This window comes from Salvia splendens, chromosome 9, assembly GCF_004379255.2.
Source record: "Salvia splendens isolate huo1 chromosome 9, SspV2, whole genome shotgun sequence".
Taxonomy (NCBI): Eukaryota; Viridiplantae; Streptophyta; class Magnoliopsida; order Lamiales; family Lamiaceae; genus Salvia; species Salvia splendens.
The window spans coordinates 18,097,367-18,114,568 of record NC_056040.1 but is presented as its reverse complement, the minus strand read 5'-3'; the positions used below and the strand labels follow the sequence as shown (position 1 = coordinate 18,114,568).

At 40.5% G+C, this 17,202-nt stretch overlaps 2 protein-coding genes across 2 annotated transcripts; one reads left to right on the top strand and one right to left on the bottom strand.

The window, feature by feature from the left end:
* The first annotated feature begins 11,768 nt into the window (after positions 1-11,768).
* LOC121747007 (putative methyltransferase DDB_G0268948) lies at positions 11,769-12,945 on the top strand. Its single transcript, XM_042140984.1, has 2 exons — positions 11,769-11,979; positions 12,096-12,945. The coding sequence occupies exons 1-2, from the start codon at positions 11,815-11,817 to the stop codon at positions 12,756-12,758; spliced, it is 828 nt and encodes a 275-aa protein (XP_041996918.1). The 5' UTR covers positions 11,769-11,814; the 3' UTR covers positions 12,759-12,945.
* A 228-nt stretch (positions 12,946-13,173) lies between these two features.
* LOC121746824 (AUGMIN subunit 1-like) lies at positions 13,174-15,497 on the bottom strand. Its single transcript, XM_042140760.1, has 7 exons — positions 15,393-15,497; positions 14,641-14,959; positions 14,321-14,453; positions 14,115-14,249; positions 13,904-14,027; positions 13,616-13,753; positions 13,174-13,529 (listed from the first exon to the last, which is right to left on the bottom strand). Exons 2-7 carry the CDS (start codon positions 14,933-14,935, stop codon positions 13,422-13,424), a joined length of 933 nt encoding a protein of 310 aa, XP_041996694.1. The 5' UTR covers positions 14,936-14,959; positions 15,393-15,497; the 3' UTR covers positions 13,174-13,421.
* Between the last annotated feature and the right edge of the window lie 1,705 nt (positions 15,498-17,202).

Below are 17,202 nucleotides of genomic sequence, written 5' to 3'. Positions count from 1 at the left end.
GCATGATAGTCCTGTGAGAACTAATCCTCCTGTGCCTGCCCAGAATGTGTTAAATAGCCCCACTGGAATTCAAAATGCTATTGATATTCCCAACTTAAATGACTATGAGTTATTTAGGGATAGACCTAGAAGACTTAATGTTCAGAAACCTTCTAGATATGATGGTTATGTGGGGTTGGTTGCTCTGATTAATTTGGCTTTTAATGTGTATGAATCTGATGGGATGAACCTCAGTCTTATAAGCAGGCTATTAAATATAAATTCTAGAATGAATGGCATAAAGCTATGTTGGAGGAGATACATTCTCTTAAAATAAATCTTATCTGGATCCTTGTACCTTTGCCTCCTGGTGCATCTGTGGTTGATTGCAGGTGGCTCTATAAGTTGAAAAGTGAGGTGGAGGGTCTTAGGTACAAGGCTAGACTTGTGGCAAAAGGTTTTACTCAACAAGAGGGGGTAGATTATACTGAAATATTTTCTCCTGTTGTTAAATCTACTATTGTGCGGTTAATACTTACCTTATGTGCTCACTTTGACTAGGAATTTAAACAAATGGATGTTAAAACTGCTTTCTTGCATGGTGACTTGGATAAACCAATTTACATGAAACAACCTGAAGGCTTTGTTGATTTTAAGTTTCCCAATCATGTGTTTATTGAAAAAAGCTTTGTATGGTTTGAAACAGTCTCCTAGACAGTGGAATATCAAGTTTAATAATTGTATGCATAAGTTGGGCTTTGTGAGAAGTACTTTTGATGCATGCCTGTATGTGAAGAATCTTGATTCTTTGCATGTCTTCTTGCTTTTGTACGTTGATGACATGCTTATAATGAGTCCCTGTTTGTAAACCATAAGTGTTGTGCAAACTGCTTTAAGTGAGAATTTTGATATGAAGGACCTAGGAGATGCTGCTTGTTTTGCATCAGGAACCTTATGTGTATAAAATTCTGAAAAAAATTAACATGTTTGATACTAAACCTACCTATGTGCCTTTAGCTGCTCATTTTATGTTGAGTAAAGATCTGTGTCCCACAACTAAACATGATATTGATGCCATGAAGAAAATTCTCTATGCAAATGCAATTGGAACTGTAATGTATTTGATGGTAAGTACTAGGCCTGATATTGCCTATGTAGTGTCTTGTTTGATTAGATACATAGCTAACCCTGGTCTTGTTCATTGGGAAGCTTTAAAGTGGCTCTTGAGATATCTTAAGCATACTGCTAAGTATGGATTGTGCTATTCTAAATGTGATGATGGTGTGACATTAACTGGTTTTGTTGATTCCAATTATGCTAATGATAGGGATAAGAGGAAGTCCACCACTTCCTATATGTTTACTGTTTGTAGATCCTGTATTAGCTGGAGGTCTCAACTGCAGCACATAGTGGCTCTGTCCACTGTTGAATCAGAATATATTGCCATTACTGAGGCAATAAAAGAAGTTGTGTGGTTAAAGGGAGTGTTTTCTGATTCTCAATCTGTCATTCAGTTATGTAAAAATCCTGTTTTCCATGATAGAACTAAGCATATTGATGTAAGGTTTCATTACATTAGAGATATTGTAGAAAAATGTGAAGTTTCTCTTCAAAAAGTGCACACTAATAGAACCCTGCTGACATGGGTACTAAATGCTTACCACTTGGAAAACATCTTTTCTGCATAAAATACTTGCATTTTGACCAAGGATAGGTTGCATGTCCCGGGGGAAAGACCTCAGTCACCTTATCAACTGTGGAAAGGGTGTTAGGTGGTTGTAGGCATGAAGTCCTTTAGATTAATGGATGTCAACCCTCTGGTGTCTAATAGGCAACCCGGTGGCTTCCCTAAATGCTAGTGAACTTTGTTCTTTGGAGCTGAGGGGGCTACCTTGTAGGCAATGATGATTTTAAACCTTAGATAATAGTGCAATTGGTTTCCCAGAATAATGTCTAAGGTGGAGTATGTTGGATATTTGGGTTGTGGGGCTATGGACTATTATTTGGGCTTGTGTTAATTGAGGCCCAGATGGATTTTGGGCTGGTGGTTGCCCTAGCCCAATGCTCGGGTGATATACACCCCTCACTCTCCACTCATACCGCTTGACATTCGAACTCTCTCTTTCTCTCAGCTCTCTCTCGACTGATGAACTCTCTCTTCTCTTCTTCTTCACCATTGAGTCTCCGACTGTTTTCTTGTTATCTTTCACCGTTATTTGAGTGATTGATCTTGTGTGAGTGTTGGAGAAGGTAACCACTTCGGTTGATGGGGTGTTGGTGAAACTAGGGTTTTCTGTGAGTTTGTGTTCGAAGAGGTTTCAGATCTGGCATAGTGGAGTGGTTTGGGGTTGCTATCTGTTGTGTGAGGTGAATCACTGGTGGATTCAACGTTGCTCCCTTGGATCTGGTTTCTGGAGAATAGATTCGTACTATTAGCGAGTGGCTGAGCCATAGCTAAGATCTATTCGATTCCTTTGTGTTTCTTGTGGTTTCTGCTCACTTGTTGGCTTTAATCTTTTGGTCCGAGAGGATCTTTGTGATATTTCTAACGTGTGTGTTAAGTGTGCAGGTTCCTCGGTGGTCCAGTGGCATCCAGTCAAGGATTGCATGTTTCTAGTGTAATAGCTAGTTGTGTAATAGCTAGTTTCCTTGTGTAAATCAGCCGCGTGGGAGAGAGTTTGGCTGAGCTCTCTTGTATAAGAACAAAGAGGTCTCAGTAATTAGTGAACCTGGACTTATCTGATCCCTACAAAACCAAATGCCACTATTCATAATTGCAATAATACCTGAACAAATGTACAAGAAAATAGAAAAAAAAAGCAAGAATAGATACCCTTTAATTCTGTACTAATATGAACAGCCTATCAGCGCTACAACCAGCGTTTCAGCTCTGGCGGCGGCGGCGGCTGCACTTGGGCGGGAGAGTGTGTGTGAGTTATGGTATCAGTGACAGTATTCACCAGTAAATTTATGTATCAGCATAAATTAGGTGGTTATTGGATCTAAAACTTGAAAACGTATGCAATAGTTGTAGATATTTGGGTAACTGGTTTTGTTTTACATTTAATATAATGTTTTAATTAGTGAAATGTGTTAAATTTCGAGATAAATTAGTTATTTATACTAATTTGAAAAAATAAAAAAACCTCGATGAATACCAAGATGGCCAAAAATTATTGGCTATGGATATGAGTCACAAGCACATGTTGATACCTAATTGGCAAATTAACATAAAAACAAAAGTGGTTTCCCATATTTTGAGAAGGAGCAATTATATCTTGCCTATCATCTGAGGATTATGAAAGGGATTGATACCTTAATTGAATTTATGCATTTTACCTTATCTTACGTTTATTAAATTGATATTTCAAATTTTCGTGTATTACTCCCTCCGTCCCGCACTACTCGTACTTATTTCCTTTTTGGGCGTCCCAAGTTACTTGCACTCTTTCCATTTTTAGTAAAAAATTTCACCTACAGCCGTCATTTTTGACTTTCCTATACACTCATTCCTTAATCTCCGAGCCGAAAAGAAAATGAGCGAGTAGCCCGGGACGGAGGGAGTATTATTATTTACATGAAAAAAATAATTAACTCTATATTTTTTAAATGAGTAAATAAATATAAATTAAGAGTGAACTACGCAAATGGTCTCTGAACTATGCGTTTTGCACGTAAATGATACCTAAATTTTAAAAATATCATGGGTAGTCTCTGAACTAAGGTGTAATCACATTTTTTATATTTTTTCACTATTCATCACAATTTTACACCCAAAATGCCCATAAGGAATGAATGACATTTTTGGACTTTCATATCTAGATACTAGATTTGATGTTTTCTTTTTCTCTCTCTTTAGTACTGAATATGATATTTTCTTAAAGTTTGAGTACCTAAAATGATACTTCCTCCGTCCCTCTGTAGCTGAGTCGTATTCCTTTTCGGATTGTCCCACTGTAGCTGAGTCATTTCATTTTTTGGTAAAATGTATTTTACTCTCTCTTACTTTACTCTCTCTTCATCTCTCTACTTTTTTCCTTTCTACTTTATTCTCCTTTTACTTAACTTATTTAAAACATTTTTTTCTTAAATCTCGTGCCGAAAAGAAATGTCTCTATTACAGATGGACGGAGGGAGTATTATACACTTCACTTTTTCAATCACTTTATGTCGGATCTTCTTATTTTAAATTTTTACATTCTAAAAGTGTTAGAGAAAGAGAGAGAAAGAAAATCTGACATAAAGTGATTGAAAATGTGAAGTGAATAATATCATTTTAGGTACTCAAACTATAAGAAATATCATATTCAGTACTAAAGAGAGAAAAAGAAAATATCAAATCTAGTACCTAGATATGAAAGTCCAAAAATGTCTTTCATGCCTTAGGGCATTTTGGGTGTAAAATTGTGATGAATAGTGAAAAAGTATCAAAAATGTGATTTTATCTTAGTTCAGGGACTATCCATGATATTTTTAAAGTTTAGGTACCATTTATGTGCAAAATGCATAGTTCAGGGACCATTTGCGTAGTTCACTCTAAATTTAAAGGTTGTGTCATAGTGGACTCAAACTCGAGACATTTACCTCAAAAATATAAATCAATTCTATATTTATTTTTTTTACTATCAAAATAAAATACATACAGTTTGATATTTTCATTTCTGCAGCCCCTAACTTTTAAAATTTACTGTGTCTTACCACTCTCTTTGGCGAACATGGATGTCACAAAATCGAAAACATATCCGCACTAATATCGAAGCACAATGAACAAAATTAAAATAGAAAGACAATCGAAGAAAATAAGACAATCAAGCACAATTGATGAAAATAACATACTCCTATGATACGCCCATTTTTTGTGTAAAGCTTGATGGATTTTCTGAAGGCTCAGATATGGTAGAACATCACCACAACATAAATATGAAACCAAAAAAATCGAATTGAACACAGAAACTCAGTCAAATTATGCCACCGCCACCAACCAAATCAACTCTCAGATATGGTTGAACATCAACACCACCAAAAATCGACACTCATGCGACTGGCATGTTGCGACAGTAGTCGCTGTGCAACAACGGCCGTGGAGAGACACCCTAATACTAATAACTGGATTGGGAACGACACCACTACAGACGGTCATTTCCACTACCGTGGAGAGTTGCGTACATATTGAGATCGGTGTGGAAGAATCCAAGACGGCATGGCAATTTTGGGGGAGAGACGGCAAATGAGAATGGTATCTACTAGATATCTCGTCTCGGATTATAGGCTCAGGCTTAGATACCAAACACTATTGACTCAAGAATCTGTTAGCCATAGTGAATTATGTTAAGCGTGTTTGTTATGTAAACAATTGAGGAACGATTTGAGTAGCAAGAACAATCGGTTGAAGATTGGAATGAAATTGTAAAGGAAATTTTATTCACTGGAATGAGAAAAACGAGAGAGAGAAGATGAGCTACAGTGTAAAACTAACTAATGAATTAGCTATTTAACAGAAACTAACGGCTAGTTTCAATCCTACGGCTAGGATTAAAACTTGACTAACAAACAGATCTAACGGCTGCTGAAACGAGTTGTCATAACAGCCGAGCTGCCGAGCTTGCCGAGCTTGGTGCTTGAGCCATCACAATCTACCAACAAACTCCACCTTGATTGCTCAATCACCAACCAAACTCTTCCTTTCCAGTCCCACTAGTTTCAAACATAGCAGAAACTTTTCCTTAGGCAATGGTTTAGTCAACATGTCTGCCGGGTTCTCTGAAGTATGAACTTTGAAGACTTTCACATTGCCTCTTTCAATCTCCTCCCTGATGAAGTGATACCGCACATCAATGTGCTTTGATCTCTCGTGATAAGCTTGATGCTTGGCCAGAAATAGGGCACTATTATTGTCACAGCCAACTGCTATCGCCCCTTGCTCAATCCCAAGATCAGACAACATTCCTTTCAACCAGAAACTCTCTTTGATTGCAGCAGCAAGTGAGATAAATTCTGCTTCCGTTGTGGAAAGTGCCACCACACTTTGGAGACTTGATTTCCAGCTAATAGCAGACCCAAACATTGTGAATATGTATGCCGACTGAGACTTTCTGTTGTCTAAGTTCCCAGCAAAGTCCGAGTCACAATATCCCACAATAGCATCAGCTCCACCTCCATCATTCACTCCATATAGAATGCCTACATCCCCAGCACCCCTTAGATACCTCATCAACCATTTGAGAGCAATCCAATGTTCTCTTCCATGATTTGCCATAAACCGGCTGACAACACTTGTGGCTTGTGCTATATCTGCTCTGGTGCTGATCATAGCATACATAATGCTCCCTACTATATTAGCATAGGGTATCTTCATCATTTCTCTGGACTCAGCCTCACTGTTGGGCCTCTGATCAGCCTTGAGCTTGAAGTGCATTGCTAGTGGAGTAGCCACTGCCTTCCTGCTAGCTCCAGCAACAAGCATGTCATCTACATAAAGTAGAAGATATGTAGGATGTATGCCCCCTTTTCTGACATATACACAGGAGTCATAACTTGATCTCTGAAAACCAATCTTGATCATATAATCATCAAAAGTCTTATTCCACTGTCTACTAGCCTGCTTCAAACCATATATACTTCTTCTCAGCAAGCATACTTTATTTTCATTCCCTGGTTTGATGAAGCCCTCAGGCTGGGCCATGTAGATTGTTTCCTCTAGTCCTCCATGTAAGAAGGCCGTTTTCACATCAAGCTGCTCCAATTCCAGATCCAACTTAGCAACCAAAGCCAGCAACATTCGAATGGAAGAATGCTTTACAACCGGTGAGAAGACCTCATTGAAATCAACTCCATGCTCTTGAGTGAATCCTCTAGCCACTAACCGGGCTTTAAATCTGATCTGATCACCCTCAGCACCTTCCAGCTTCTTTTTGAATATCCATTTACAGCTGATAACCTTCCTTCCATCAGGTTTCTCAACCAATATCCAAGTGCCATTTTTCAGTAGAGAATCAATTTCATCCACCATTGCTTTCATCCACTTTTCCCATTCTTTGCTCTCCATTGCTTCCTTATATGAGGATGGCTCTATATACTCAACATCTTCAGCCACACATAATGCATAAAATAGCATCTCAGAATCATCAAATCTTGATGGCAGCTTGATCTTTCTTCTGACTCGATCCCTAGCCAGCTGGTAGTTTTCCAGATTATCTTGAGGCTGTGTTTGTGTCTCATTCTGAGCACTCTGAGGCTCAGTGACTTCTTCACTCTCCCCATGTTTCTCATGCCTCCCATGCTCCACCTCAAAGTCAGCTTTATCAACAGAATCAGTCACAGAATCAGGCTTCTCAACTATCACTTTGTTCTTATCCAGAAAAGGCATTTCAGTTTCAGAGAATACAACATCTCTACTAATCACAATCTTGTGATTCCCTGGCTCTACACACCACAAACGATATCCCTTCACCCCAGGTTGATATCCCAACATCACACACCTAATAGCCCGAGCATCCAACTTCCCTTGTTTGAGATGAGCATATGCCTTGCAGCCAAACACTCTCAATGTGGTGTAATCTCCATGGCTGCCATACCATCTAAAATCAGGTGTGTCTCCCTCTATACTTGATGAGGGACATTTGTTGATAAGTTTCACAGCCGTGGATGCAGCCTCGGCCCAAAACTTCTTCTCAAGTCCAGATGAGAGGAGCATACACCTCACCCTCTCTAATATGGTTCTATTTGCCCTTTCTGCTATGCCATTCTGCTGAGGATTCAGAGGTACAGTCCGGTGCCTTTTAATTCCCCTCTCCTTACAAAAGTTATCAAACTCTTTGGAGAGATACTCCAAGCCGTTATCAGTCCTCAAACATTTAAGAACCACTGACTTCTCCTTCTCCACTTCCAGGCACCATTGCTTGAACTTACTAAAAGCCTCTGATTTCTCTCTCAAAATGTATATCCACATTTTTCTAGAGTAGTCATCTATGATACTCATATAATACTTCCCTCCACCTACTGACACCACAGATGCAGGACCCCACAAGTCACTATGGGCATAATCAAGAGTGGATGTGGAAGTGTGCTTGCCTTTGGGATAGGGCTGTTTCTTGGACTTACCCAAAATGCATTCCTCACATGGAGTAGTGTCCATCTGCCCAGAACTTTGTATAATCCCCTTCTTGGCCAGCTCCTTAATGCTTCCCTCAGCTGCATGAGCAAGCCGCATATGCCAGATTTTGAAGTCATCAGCCTTCACAATATTTGCCTGTGCAGTAGGGATCTCAACACTAGCCAGTAGATAGTACAAGCTTCCCCTCCTTTCAGCTTCCATCACCACTCTTTGATCCTTGGAAACTGTCATTTTTCCCCCAGTAGAGCAGAATGTATATCCCTTGCGTTCAAGAAGCCCAAGTGAAATGAGATTCCTCTTGATATCAGGTATATATCTCACTTCACTTATAATCTTCACAGATCCATCTTGCATTCTCAGCCTGATCTTGCCTATACCTTGGATGGTACAAACTTGGTTGTTGCCCAATATAACCGATCCAGTCATCTCTTGGATCTCCTCAAACCAGCCAAGATTCGGACTCATATGCAGACTACACCCCGAGTCCATGATCCAAGATCCTCCCAGACCACCCTCCATCACATTCAGAATTTCTGGCACATCAGTTTCCTCAACACAGTCAGTGGATGGAACACGGTTTCCACCACCATTTGCTTGCCTTCTTTTCCATGCGAAGCAATCCTTTTTGAGGTGACCCGGCTTCTTGCACCAATGACATGAGCGGGTTTCCTTTTGATCATTTGATGGAGTTTTCTGATTTTCTTGGCTCGGCTTCTGAAACCTCTTGACTCCCTTGAACTTCTTGACATTTAGGCTCTCAGCCATAGCCTCTGGATTCTTAGAGCCTGACTTCTGAATTTCTTTTGCTCTTATGGCCGACTGAACTTCAACAAGGGTGATAGTACCCTCTCGGCCATACAATATAGCATCTCGTAGCTGATCAAATGACTTCGGCAGAGCATTCAAAAGTAATATTGTCTTATCTTCATCCCCTATCGAGGCGTCGATATTTTCAAGATCATCGACCGCCTTATTGAAGTCTTCAAGTTGCTCCAATATCCCTTTATCATCCAAGAATCGATAGGAGTATAACCGCTGCTTCATGAGCAGCCTATTGGCCAAGGACTTAGCCATGTACAAGTCTTCGAGCTTCGCGATTATTCCGGCTGCAGTCTTTTCTTTTGCAACCTCTCGAAGAACTTTATCCCCGAGGCATAGCACAATTGCACTATGAGCTTTCGCCTCGATCTCAGCTTGTTTAAGGATCTCCTTTTCGTCAAGATCCACCTTCTCCCCTTCCTCCGACTTGTCCTCCTTTCCGCCCGCCTCCAACGCCGAAGCAAGGCCTTGATGAATCAGCATAGCCCGCATCTTCATCCGCCATAAGCCGAAATCATTCCTACCCGTGAATTTCTCGGCCTCAAACCTAGAAGCCATAACACCCTCCAATCTCACCACCGAAAGAACAAATCAGAAATCAATCGCGCCTCCCGATTCCCACAGACGGCGCCAATTTGTAAACAATTGAGGAACGATTTGAGTAGCAAGAACAATCGGTTGAAGATTGGAATGAAATTGTAAAGGAAATTTTATTCACTGGAATGAGAAACACGAGAGAGAGAAGATGAGCTACAGTGTAAAACTAACTAATGAATTAGCTATTTAACAGAAACTAACGGCTAGTTTCAATCCTACGGCTAGGATTAAAACTTGACTAACAAACAGATCTAACGGCTGCTGAAACGAGTTGTCATAACAGCCGAGCTGCCGAGCTTGCCGAGCTTGGTGCTTGAGCCATCACAATCTACCAACATGTTATATATTGAATTTGTATTTTAATACATCAGTCCATTGATATGGGACAAAAAAATTAGCATTATACAAAGTAAAGGAGAGTTGTTCAATATCAACTCTAAAATATATTAATCCTTTGGAATGACATAGTAGTTGCGTGGGTCACGCACACACGAAAGACCCCACATACTGTTAGGATCGTCGACTGCAACATTAGTTTGATATTGTCCGCTTTGGGTCAAGCCCGCACGGATTTGTTTTTGGGTCACTCCCAAAAGGCCTCAAACTAATTGGGGTTGGACAGGAATTATATACACCTTCCAACTTCCCTCCCTCATCCGATGTGGGATGGGTTTGTAACCCAACAAACCTCCCCTCAAACCGAGACCACATCGGGAACGCAGTCGACACGAACATGGGTCGTTCCAGCCCTGGCCCCTGGGTCATCCTGAGCCCGACTCTAACCCGAGTCCTTCAGGGCCCGACCCTAACCGGGGCTCATCCAGGCACAACCCATAGCCACCTGGGCTCTGATACCACTTGTTAGGATCGTCGACTGCAACATTAGTTTGATATTGTCCGCTTTAAGTCAAGCCCGCACGGATTTGTTTTTGGGTCACTCCCAAAAGGCCTCAAACTAATTAGGGTTGGACAGGAATTATATACACCTTCCAACTTCCCTCACTCATCCGATGTGGGATGGGTTTGTACCCCAACAAAACTCCCCTCAAACCGAGACCACATCGAGAACGCAGTCGACACGAACATGGGTTGTTCCAGCCCTGGCCCCTGGGTCATCCTGGGCCCGACTCTAACCCGAGTCCTTCAGGGCCCGACCCTAACCGGGGCTCATCCAGGCACAACCCATAGCCACCTGGGCTCTGATACCACTTGTTAGGATCGTCGACTGCAACATTAGTTTGATATTGTCCGCTTTAAGTCAAGCCCGCACGGATTTGTTTTTGGGTCACTCCCAAAAGGCCTCAAACTAATTAGGGTTGGACAGGAATTATATACACCTTCCAACTTCCCTCACTCATCCGATGTGGGATGGGTTTGTACCCCAACAAAACTCCCCTCAAACCGAGACCACATCGAGAACGCAGTCGACACGAACATGGGTTGTTCCAGCCCTGGCCCCTGGGTCATCCTGGGCCCGACTCTAACCCGAGTCCTTCAGGGCCCGACCCTAACCGGGGCTCATCCAGGCACAACCCATAGCCACCTGGGCTCTGATACCACTTGTTAGGATCGTCGACTGCAACATTAGTTTGATATTGTCCGCTTTGGGTCAAGCCCGCACGGATTTGTTTTTGGGTCACTCCCAAAAGGCCTCAAACTAATTAGGGTTGGACAGGAATTATATACACCTTCCAACTTCCCTCACTCATCCGATGTGGGATGGGTTTGTACCCCAACAAAACTCCCCTCAAACCGAGACCACATCGAGAACGCAGTCGACACGAACATGGGTTGTTCCAGCCCTGGCCCCTGGGTCATCCTGGGCCCGACTCTAACCCGAGTCCTTCAGGGCCCGACCCTAACCGGGGCTCATCCAGGCACAACCCATAGCCACCTGGGCTCTGATACCACTTGTTAGGATCGTCGACTGCAACATTAGTTTGATATTGTCCGCTTTGGGTCAAGCCCGCACGGATTTGTTTTTGGGTCACTCCCAAAATGCCTCAAACTAATTGGGTTGGACAGGAATTATATACACCTTCCAACTTCCCTCCCTCATCCGATGTGGGATGGGTTTGTAACCCAACGCATACCAAACAAGACGACTAATATTGTACTGAATTATTGAGTTATTGGTAAATGGTAGGCAACAAAGAATGAAGAAGAGAAATCTAGTTTCTCTTGTACTAATAAATTTGTACCCCACTACATTGAATGAACCTTCCCCAGCAATTATCTACTAGCATATATGCTTCACATAACCTCACTTATGATATTATCACAAATCCAACACACACACACACAGTATGGCAGATTTGAACTCTGGGGATAATCCTATCTACCAGTCAAAACAGTATTCTGAGGGCAGGCCTAATTACCCTCAAGAACTCTTCCATTTCATCCTTTCCAATACCCCCTCTCATGAACTAGCATGGGATGCTGGCACCGGCACTGGCCAAGTAGCCAACTCAGTTAGTTTTCTCTCTCTCTCTCTCTCCCTGTGTGTGTTTGTGTGTTGTGTTCTGTGTGATTTTTTGTGAATCTTGGTTTAGAGTTCTAATGCATGCTTCATCATCTATGTGATCAGCTGACTAAGCTTTACAAGAGCGTGATAGCGACAGACATAAGCCCAAAGCAACTAGAATTTGCAGATAAGCTTGCAAACATAACATACCAATGCACTTCCCCCAGCATGTCCATGGAAGAACTCCAAAAGAAAGTTGGATCAGAATCCACTTTTGATTTGATCACCATAGCTCAAGCCATGCACTGGTTCCACCTCCCTACGTTCTACCAGCAGGTGAAGTGGCTTCTGAAGAAGCCCAACGGGGTGATCGCCGCCTGGTGTTACACCACACCAGAAGTCAACCCAACAGTTGACTCACTGTTCCAAAGATTTTACACCATTGATGCTGGTCCTTACTGGAAATCTGGTCCGTCCCTGGTATCACCTTGTGAAACAGTGGAACAGGGATACAAAACCATTGATTTCCCGTTTGAACCAGTAGAGGGACATGAGCACACTGGACCATTTCGATTTAACATAGAGAAAGTGATGGATTTGGAGGATTATTTCACATACTTGAGGTCGTGGTCTGCATATGAAATTGCTAAACAAAAGGGTGTGGAGTTGCTCACTGGCAGTGTGGTGGAAGAGTTCACAAGGGCTTGGAGTGAAGATGGCAAAATCCAAAAGACAGTCATTTTCCCTCTTTATTTGAGGATGGGGAAAGTTGGTTTACCGAGTTAAAAGACATATTTATGTCAGATGTACACATACATGTTACCTGAATAATTTTCGACATGGACATGTAGCTAGTTGATGGTGCCTGGGCATGATTGTCCATTCCTGTAATAAAGCTGTAAAATTATGATTGCGCATTTCTGGAATGAAAAAAGAAACTTGTAGTTCTAATAACTACATGATTCAGCTGTTATTCTCACATGTCATCCCTGTATTCTACAATGTCATCATACACAAAGAACATGAGTCATAGAAGTCGTTCTATTTCTTTTGGATGGGCAATCTATATCAATTGATTCAACTCGAAAGAAAATAAAAAGTGTGTTAAGAAATAAAAAACAAAGTGTCCCATTATGTCACTGAGAAATAAAACATGGTAACGGCAATACCTGATCAGTTCATCCCTGTTGGTCCGGATAAGTTGAATAACAAGTCAAACTTTGATATTAGCAAGAAATGTTTGTTTTACAAATATTCTATCGAATTTATGGGCTATCCCGATTCCAGACTCCTACCTATACACAAAATACTAAATTGTTCATATATTTTGAACAATATACTTTAAACCATCAAGATATCACAAAAGGATCATAAAAGTACACAAACAATTCTACAAAGAACGCCCAAAAGACGTAATTCGGCCCAGAACAAACTCAGCCTTATCAGTCATCACTCAGAAGAAGCGAGAGCAGACTGCAACACATCTTCAAGATACTTCTCAGCAGCAGCATACTGCCTCTTCTTATCCTCAATTGCCAATGCAGCCAGAGCCTTGTCCTGGATGAAATCAGAATCTCAAAATCAATCTATAATAGCTAAAATTGCAGGGAGAAATACTATAACTAGAGGGAAACGGAAACTACAGGAGGCAAGTCTTGGTAACTTCTCAATGTCTCAAGGATTGGCTTTGTTTTCTTCTCCAAATCCTTCCTGTGCTCAGCCATTTCCACCAACACGCCATGACTAATATCTGGGCTATAGCCCACACGATTGAGCATTGCCTGGGAAAATTATGTTAGACTTGGAACTGAAGTTCGGAACTAATTCTTTTCACGAGCTTGGTATATATATATCTTGAGAACACAAGACACTGATAAGCACAACATCAAAAGATTTGAAACCCATTTGAAAGAGACCTAATATTACCATACCTTGTAATTAGAATACTGTTGCAGATACTGTCTCTCTTTTGATTCCATTATAGCCAAGTTCGTCTTCCAGTGTTCCATTTGAGCTTCACAAGGAGGTATATCATCTTCTAATTGTGTGAGCGTTCTGAAATGAAATGGTATATTTAGAAAGCGGATAAACAAAGTTTGACATGCGAATCAGAAAGGGAAAAAAAAGAGCTTGCAGATCTACCTTTTCAAGTATGTCAATCGTGCAATTGCCTTCCGAGCATAGTCAAGAAGTTCTTTGGACTCCTGTTGGACTTTAGCCCTCTTCTCTTCAACTGCTGTTTTTCTCAGAGATTGATCTGCCATTGCTACAAGAAAACTAAAGCATTTCTCCTTGTAAGTTGGTGGCTCCTTATGATATTCTGAGTAAACTTAAGGTTGAATACCCACCTACTTAATTCAGTATCCCTAATATTCAACAGATTAGCGACACTGGCAATAACTTGGGAAGATGATACCACATTTGACGGTAAACTCTCTTGCACCAATCCAACATGTTCTAGTATCTCTCGTATCCTAGCAGCTGGAGTAATATAAGGTGAACAAGATACAACACAAAAACAATGAGGTTCATACATAACAAAAATAATGAAGTTAACAGCTACTTATTATTTTCACATTGAAAAACGAGTTGCAGATGTTGCAATCCATATATATTAGTAACACACAAACAAGCCAAGGCATGTAGCAGACAGAAATAAAGGTTAGACCTTGTGAACGATATTCTGCAGCTTTCTGACGAAAATCATTTGCAACAATGGTGGCAGCATGAGTCTTGGCCTGAGAGAGGGTAGCAATATTGTGCAAGTGAGCAATGCTCCGAGGAGTGTACTCAAAATCAGGTACGTCTTTTCCAACTGCGTCGAATTGAGAAACCAGCCATGCTTTCACTTCTGCAATCCGATTAGCATCAAAGCCAGTGCTGCCACTGCTTTTAGATGGGTCAGATGATGCCACTGAGAGCGAAGGAGAAGGAGGATCAGATCCCGCACCAATTTCACTCATCTTCTTGGTCTCTTCAGTACGAACCTACATCCAAAAACCAAATCAATTAAAGAACAGATAAAGAAAATCCAGTTACTCAATAATCACAATCTAGAACCCATGAATTTGGGGTTCTGTGTTAAATTTTAACTCGAGACAAGGCAATGAACTTTAAATTTGTGTTTTCCTGATTCTGTTTACCCAAACACACAGTACCAACAACTTAAAAGAACAGAAAACAGAGAAATTCATCAAAACTAAATATTCATCAATTCGGACCTCAAATTGAACTGGAAAATCAAACAGATCGAGCATAGAACTAAAAACGCAAAAAAAAAAGTAACTGTATTTTCCATTATAAATGGTATCGAAAAGAAATCTGTTCACAGACAACGAAAAAAAGCTGAACTTTTATTTGAATAAAACTACACTAAGAATTCAAAAGCAAATATACAAACATATATATAGATAAAAATACCTAAAAATGGAGGAGCGTAAGTGAGAGGCGAGAGAGATGACGGATCGCCGGCCAGCTACGGATTTGGTTTGTCAGTTGGGGTGGAGCTTGTCAAGTGAAGCTTTTTGAATTTGATAAAAACTTCAATTAAATTACATTTTGCGCATAGTACTTTGTACTATTTTGAGTTTCGATCCTTCAATAATAAGTTTTTATCTTTCTACCCACTAATAAGTTTTACTAGATCCCATCAATGTTTTTATCATTATTTATTTAGTTTTGCTTGTGCTAATGTAACTGCTCCTATTAAACACAGAAAATTGCCCTTGTATAAAATGAGTTATTAGTGTATTTCAATTCAATGTGAATATTTTTAATCCACCATGTTGAGTTTATTATCTATAAATATTGTTGAGCACTATTTTAAAAATCAAATTAGTGAGTCAATCAGCGAACTATTGATTCATAATTCAATCGGTCGGACCGATTGAACCACTGATCGAATCCTTATAGGAGTGTTTTATAAAGTACTAATATTTAATACATAAAATATACTATCAAATTTAATAAATAATAAAATATAATTAATAATATATCATAAAAAAAAACTTTAAAGCTTAAAATTTAGTGAATGATAAAAAAATTTAATAAATATTATTATATATAAAAATTACTAGTGTAGACAAATAATTTAATATTTTATATTAAAAATATATAAAGTTATACTTATTACTTTAAACATTGTATTATGTGGCGAAGTAATATTATATGCAAATATATAATTAAAACATTTTTAATGTATAAAGTTAGCTAATGTCCATAATATTTCAAGAAGTCTTTGTGATAGAGACATGTGCTAGTAATAGCAGAGGTCCTATTGTTCAAGCCTTAGAGCATCCACAACCGTGCTCTTGCCAGCGAGCACGGTTGTGGGCCCGGCACCACTATTTATGCCTGCTTTCTGGCAAGAGCACAACACTCACAGTTGTGCTCTTCCACAAGGGCGAGTACAATTCAATTTAAAATTCAATTAAACAAAAACATTTCCATAATATTAAAATTCATTAAAAACCCACAATAAATATTACAAATTACAAATAAAATAAAAAAGACATAATTAAAATCCTAAAAATTAAAAATTACATAATTAAAATACTAAAAATTAAAAATTACATAATTAAACTCCTAAAAATTAAAAATTACATAGTTATTGGCTAATATTACCCGAGGAAGACTACTCATCCGGCGGCACTAACCCCAATTGTTTTTGGAGACCCAATATCATGGTCTCGTGCGTTTGAAGTTGCGTGGGAGTCATAGTTGACCTATCGGCCATATTGAGTTGGCCTAAGAGCATCCACAACGAGTTGTTCGGGGATGGAGGTGGCGCATAGGGAGCGGGTTCGGGAGCGGGGGCAGATGGAGTCGCGGCGCGACGGCGGTCGGCCGCCGGCTTCTTCCTTCCTTGCGGTCGGCGTCGGGAACCACTTGGTTCGGCGTCGGGGCTACCCAAGTTAGCTCCGGCGAGTTAGCTAGCCACTTCTTCGGAGCCGGTGTCGGATAGGGATACCAACCTTGACCGTTTGGAGGAGCCGCTAGAGGAGGATGTTACGCCTCCCATATACTTCAGGTGCATCCGCGTGTCCTGCCAAACGTTGAGGTACTTGAACGACTTGCCGTTCATGGATTGGTAGGTGCTCAGCGCGGCAGTGATGATGTCGACCTCGCTCCGGCCGCTCCCGGCATTCCGCGTCTCCTGGAGGAAATAGCCATTGAACTTGCCAATTTCTTTCCCGGCGGCCGATTTTCATTGTACCGGCGAGAGACGCGC

What these genes read in the sequence shown, in the direction of transcription:
- LOC121747007 (XM_042140984.1), top strand. Translation starts at nt 11,815, where the DNA reads ATGGCAGATTTGAACTCTGGGGATAATCCTATCTACCAGTCAAAACAG. An exon ending in CTGGCCAAGTAGCCAACTCA is followed by an intron (nt 11,980 to 12,095) that starts GTTAGTTTTCTC and finishes CTATGTGATCAG; the next exon opens with CTGACTAAGCTTTACAAGAG.
- LOC121746824 (XM_042140760.1), bottom strand. Translation starts at nt 14,935, where the DNA reads ATGAGTGAAATTGGTGCGGGATCTGATCCTCCTTCTCCTTCGCTCTCA. An exon ending in AGGGATACTGAATTAAGTAG is followed by an intron (nt 14,250 to 14,320) that starts GTGGGTATTCAA and finishes GAAATGCTTTAG; the next exon opens with TTTTCTTGTAGCAATGGCAG. An exon ending in CGATTGACATACTTGAAAAG is followed by an intron (nt 14,028 to 14,114) that starts GTAGATCTGCAA and finishes ATTTCATTTCAG; the next exon opens with AACGCTCACACAATTAGAAG.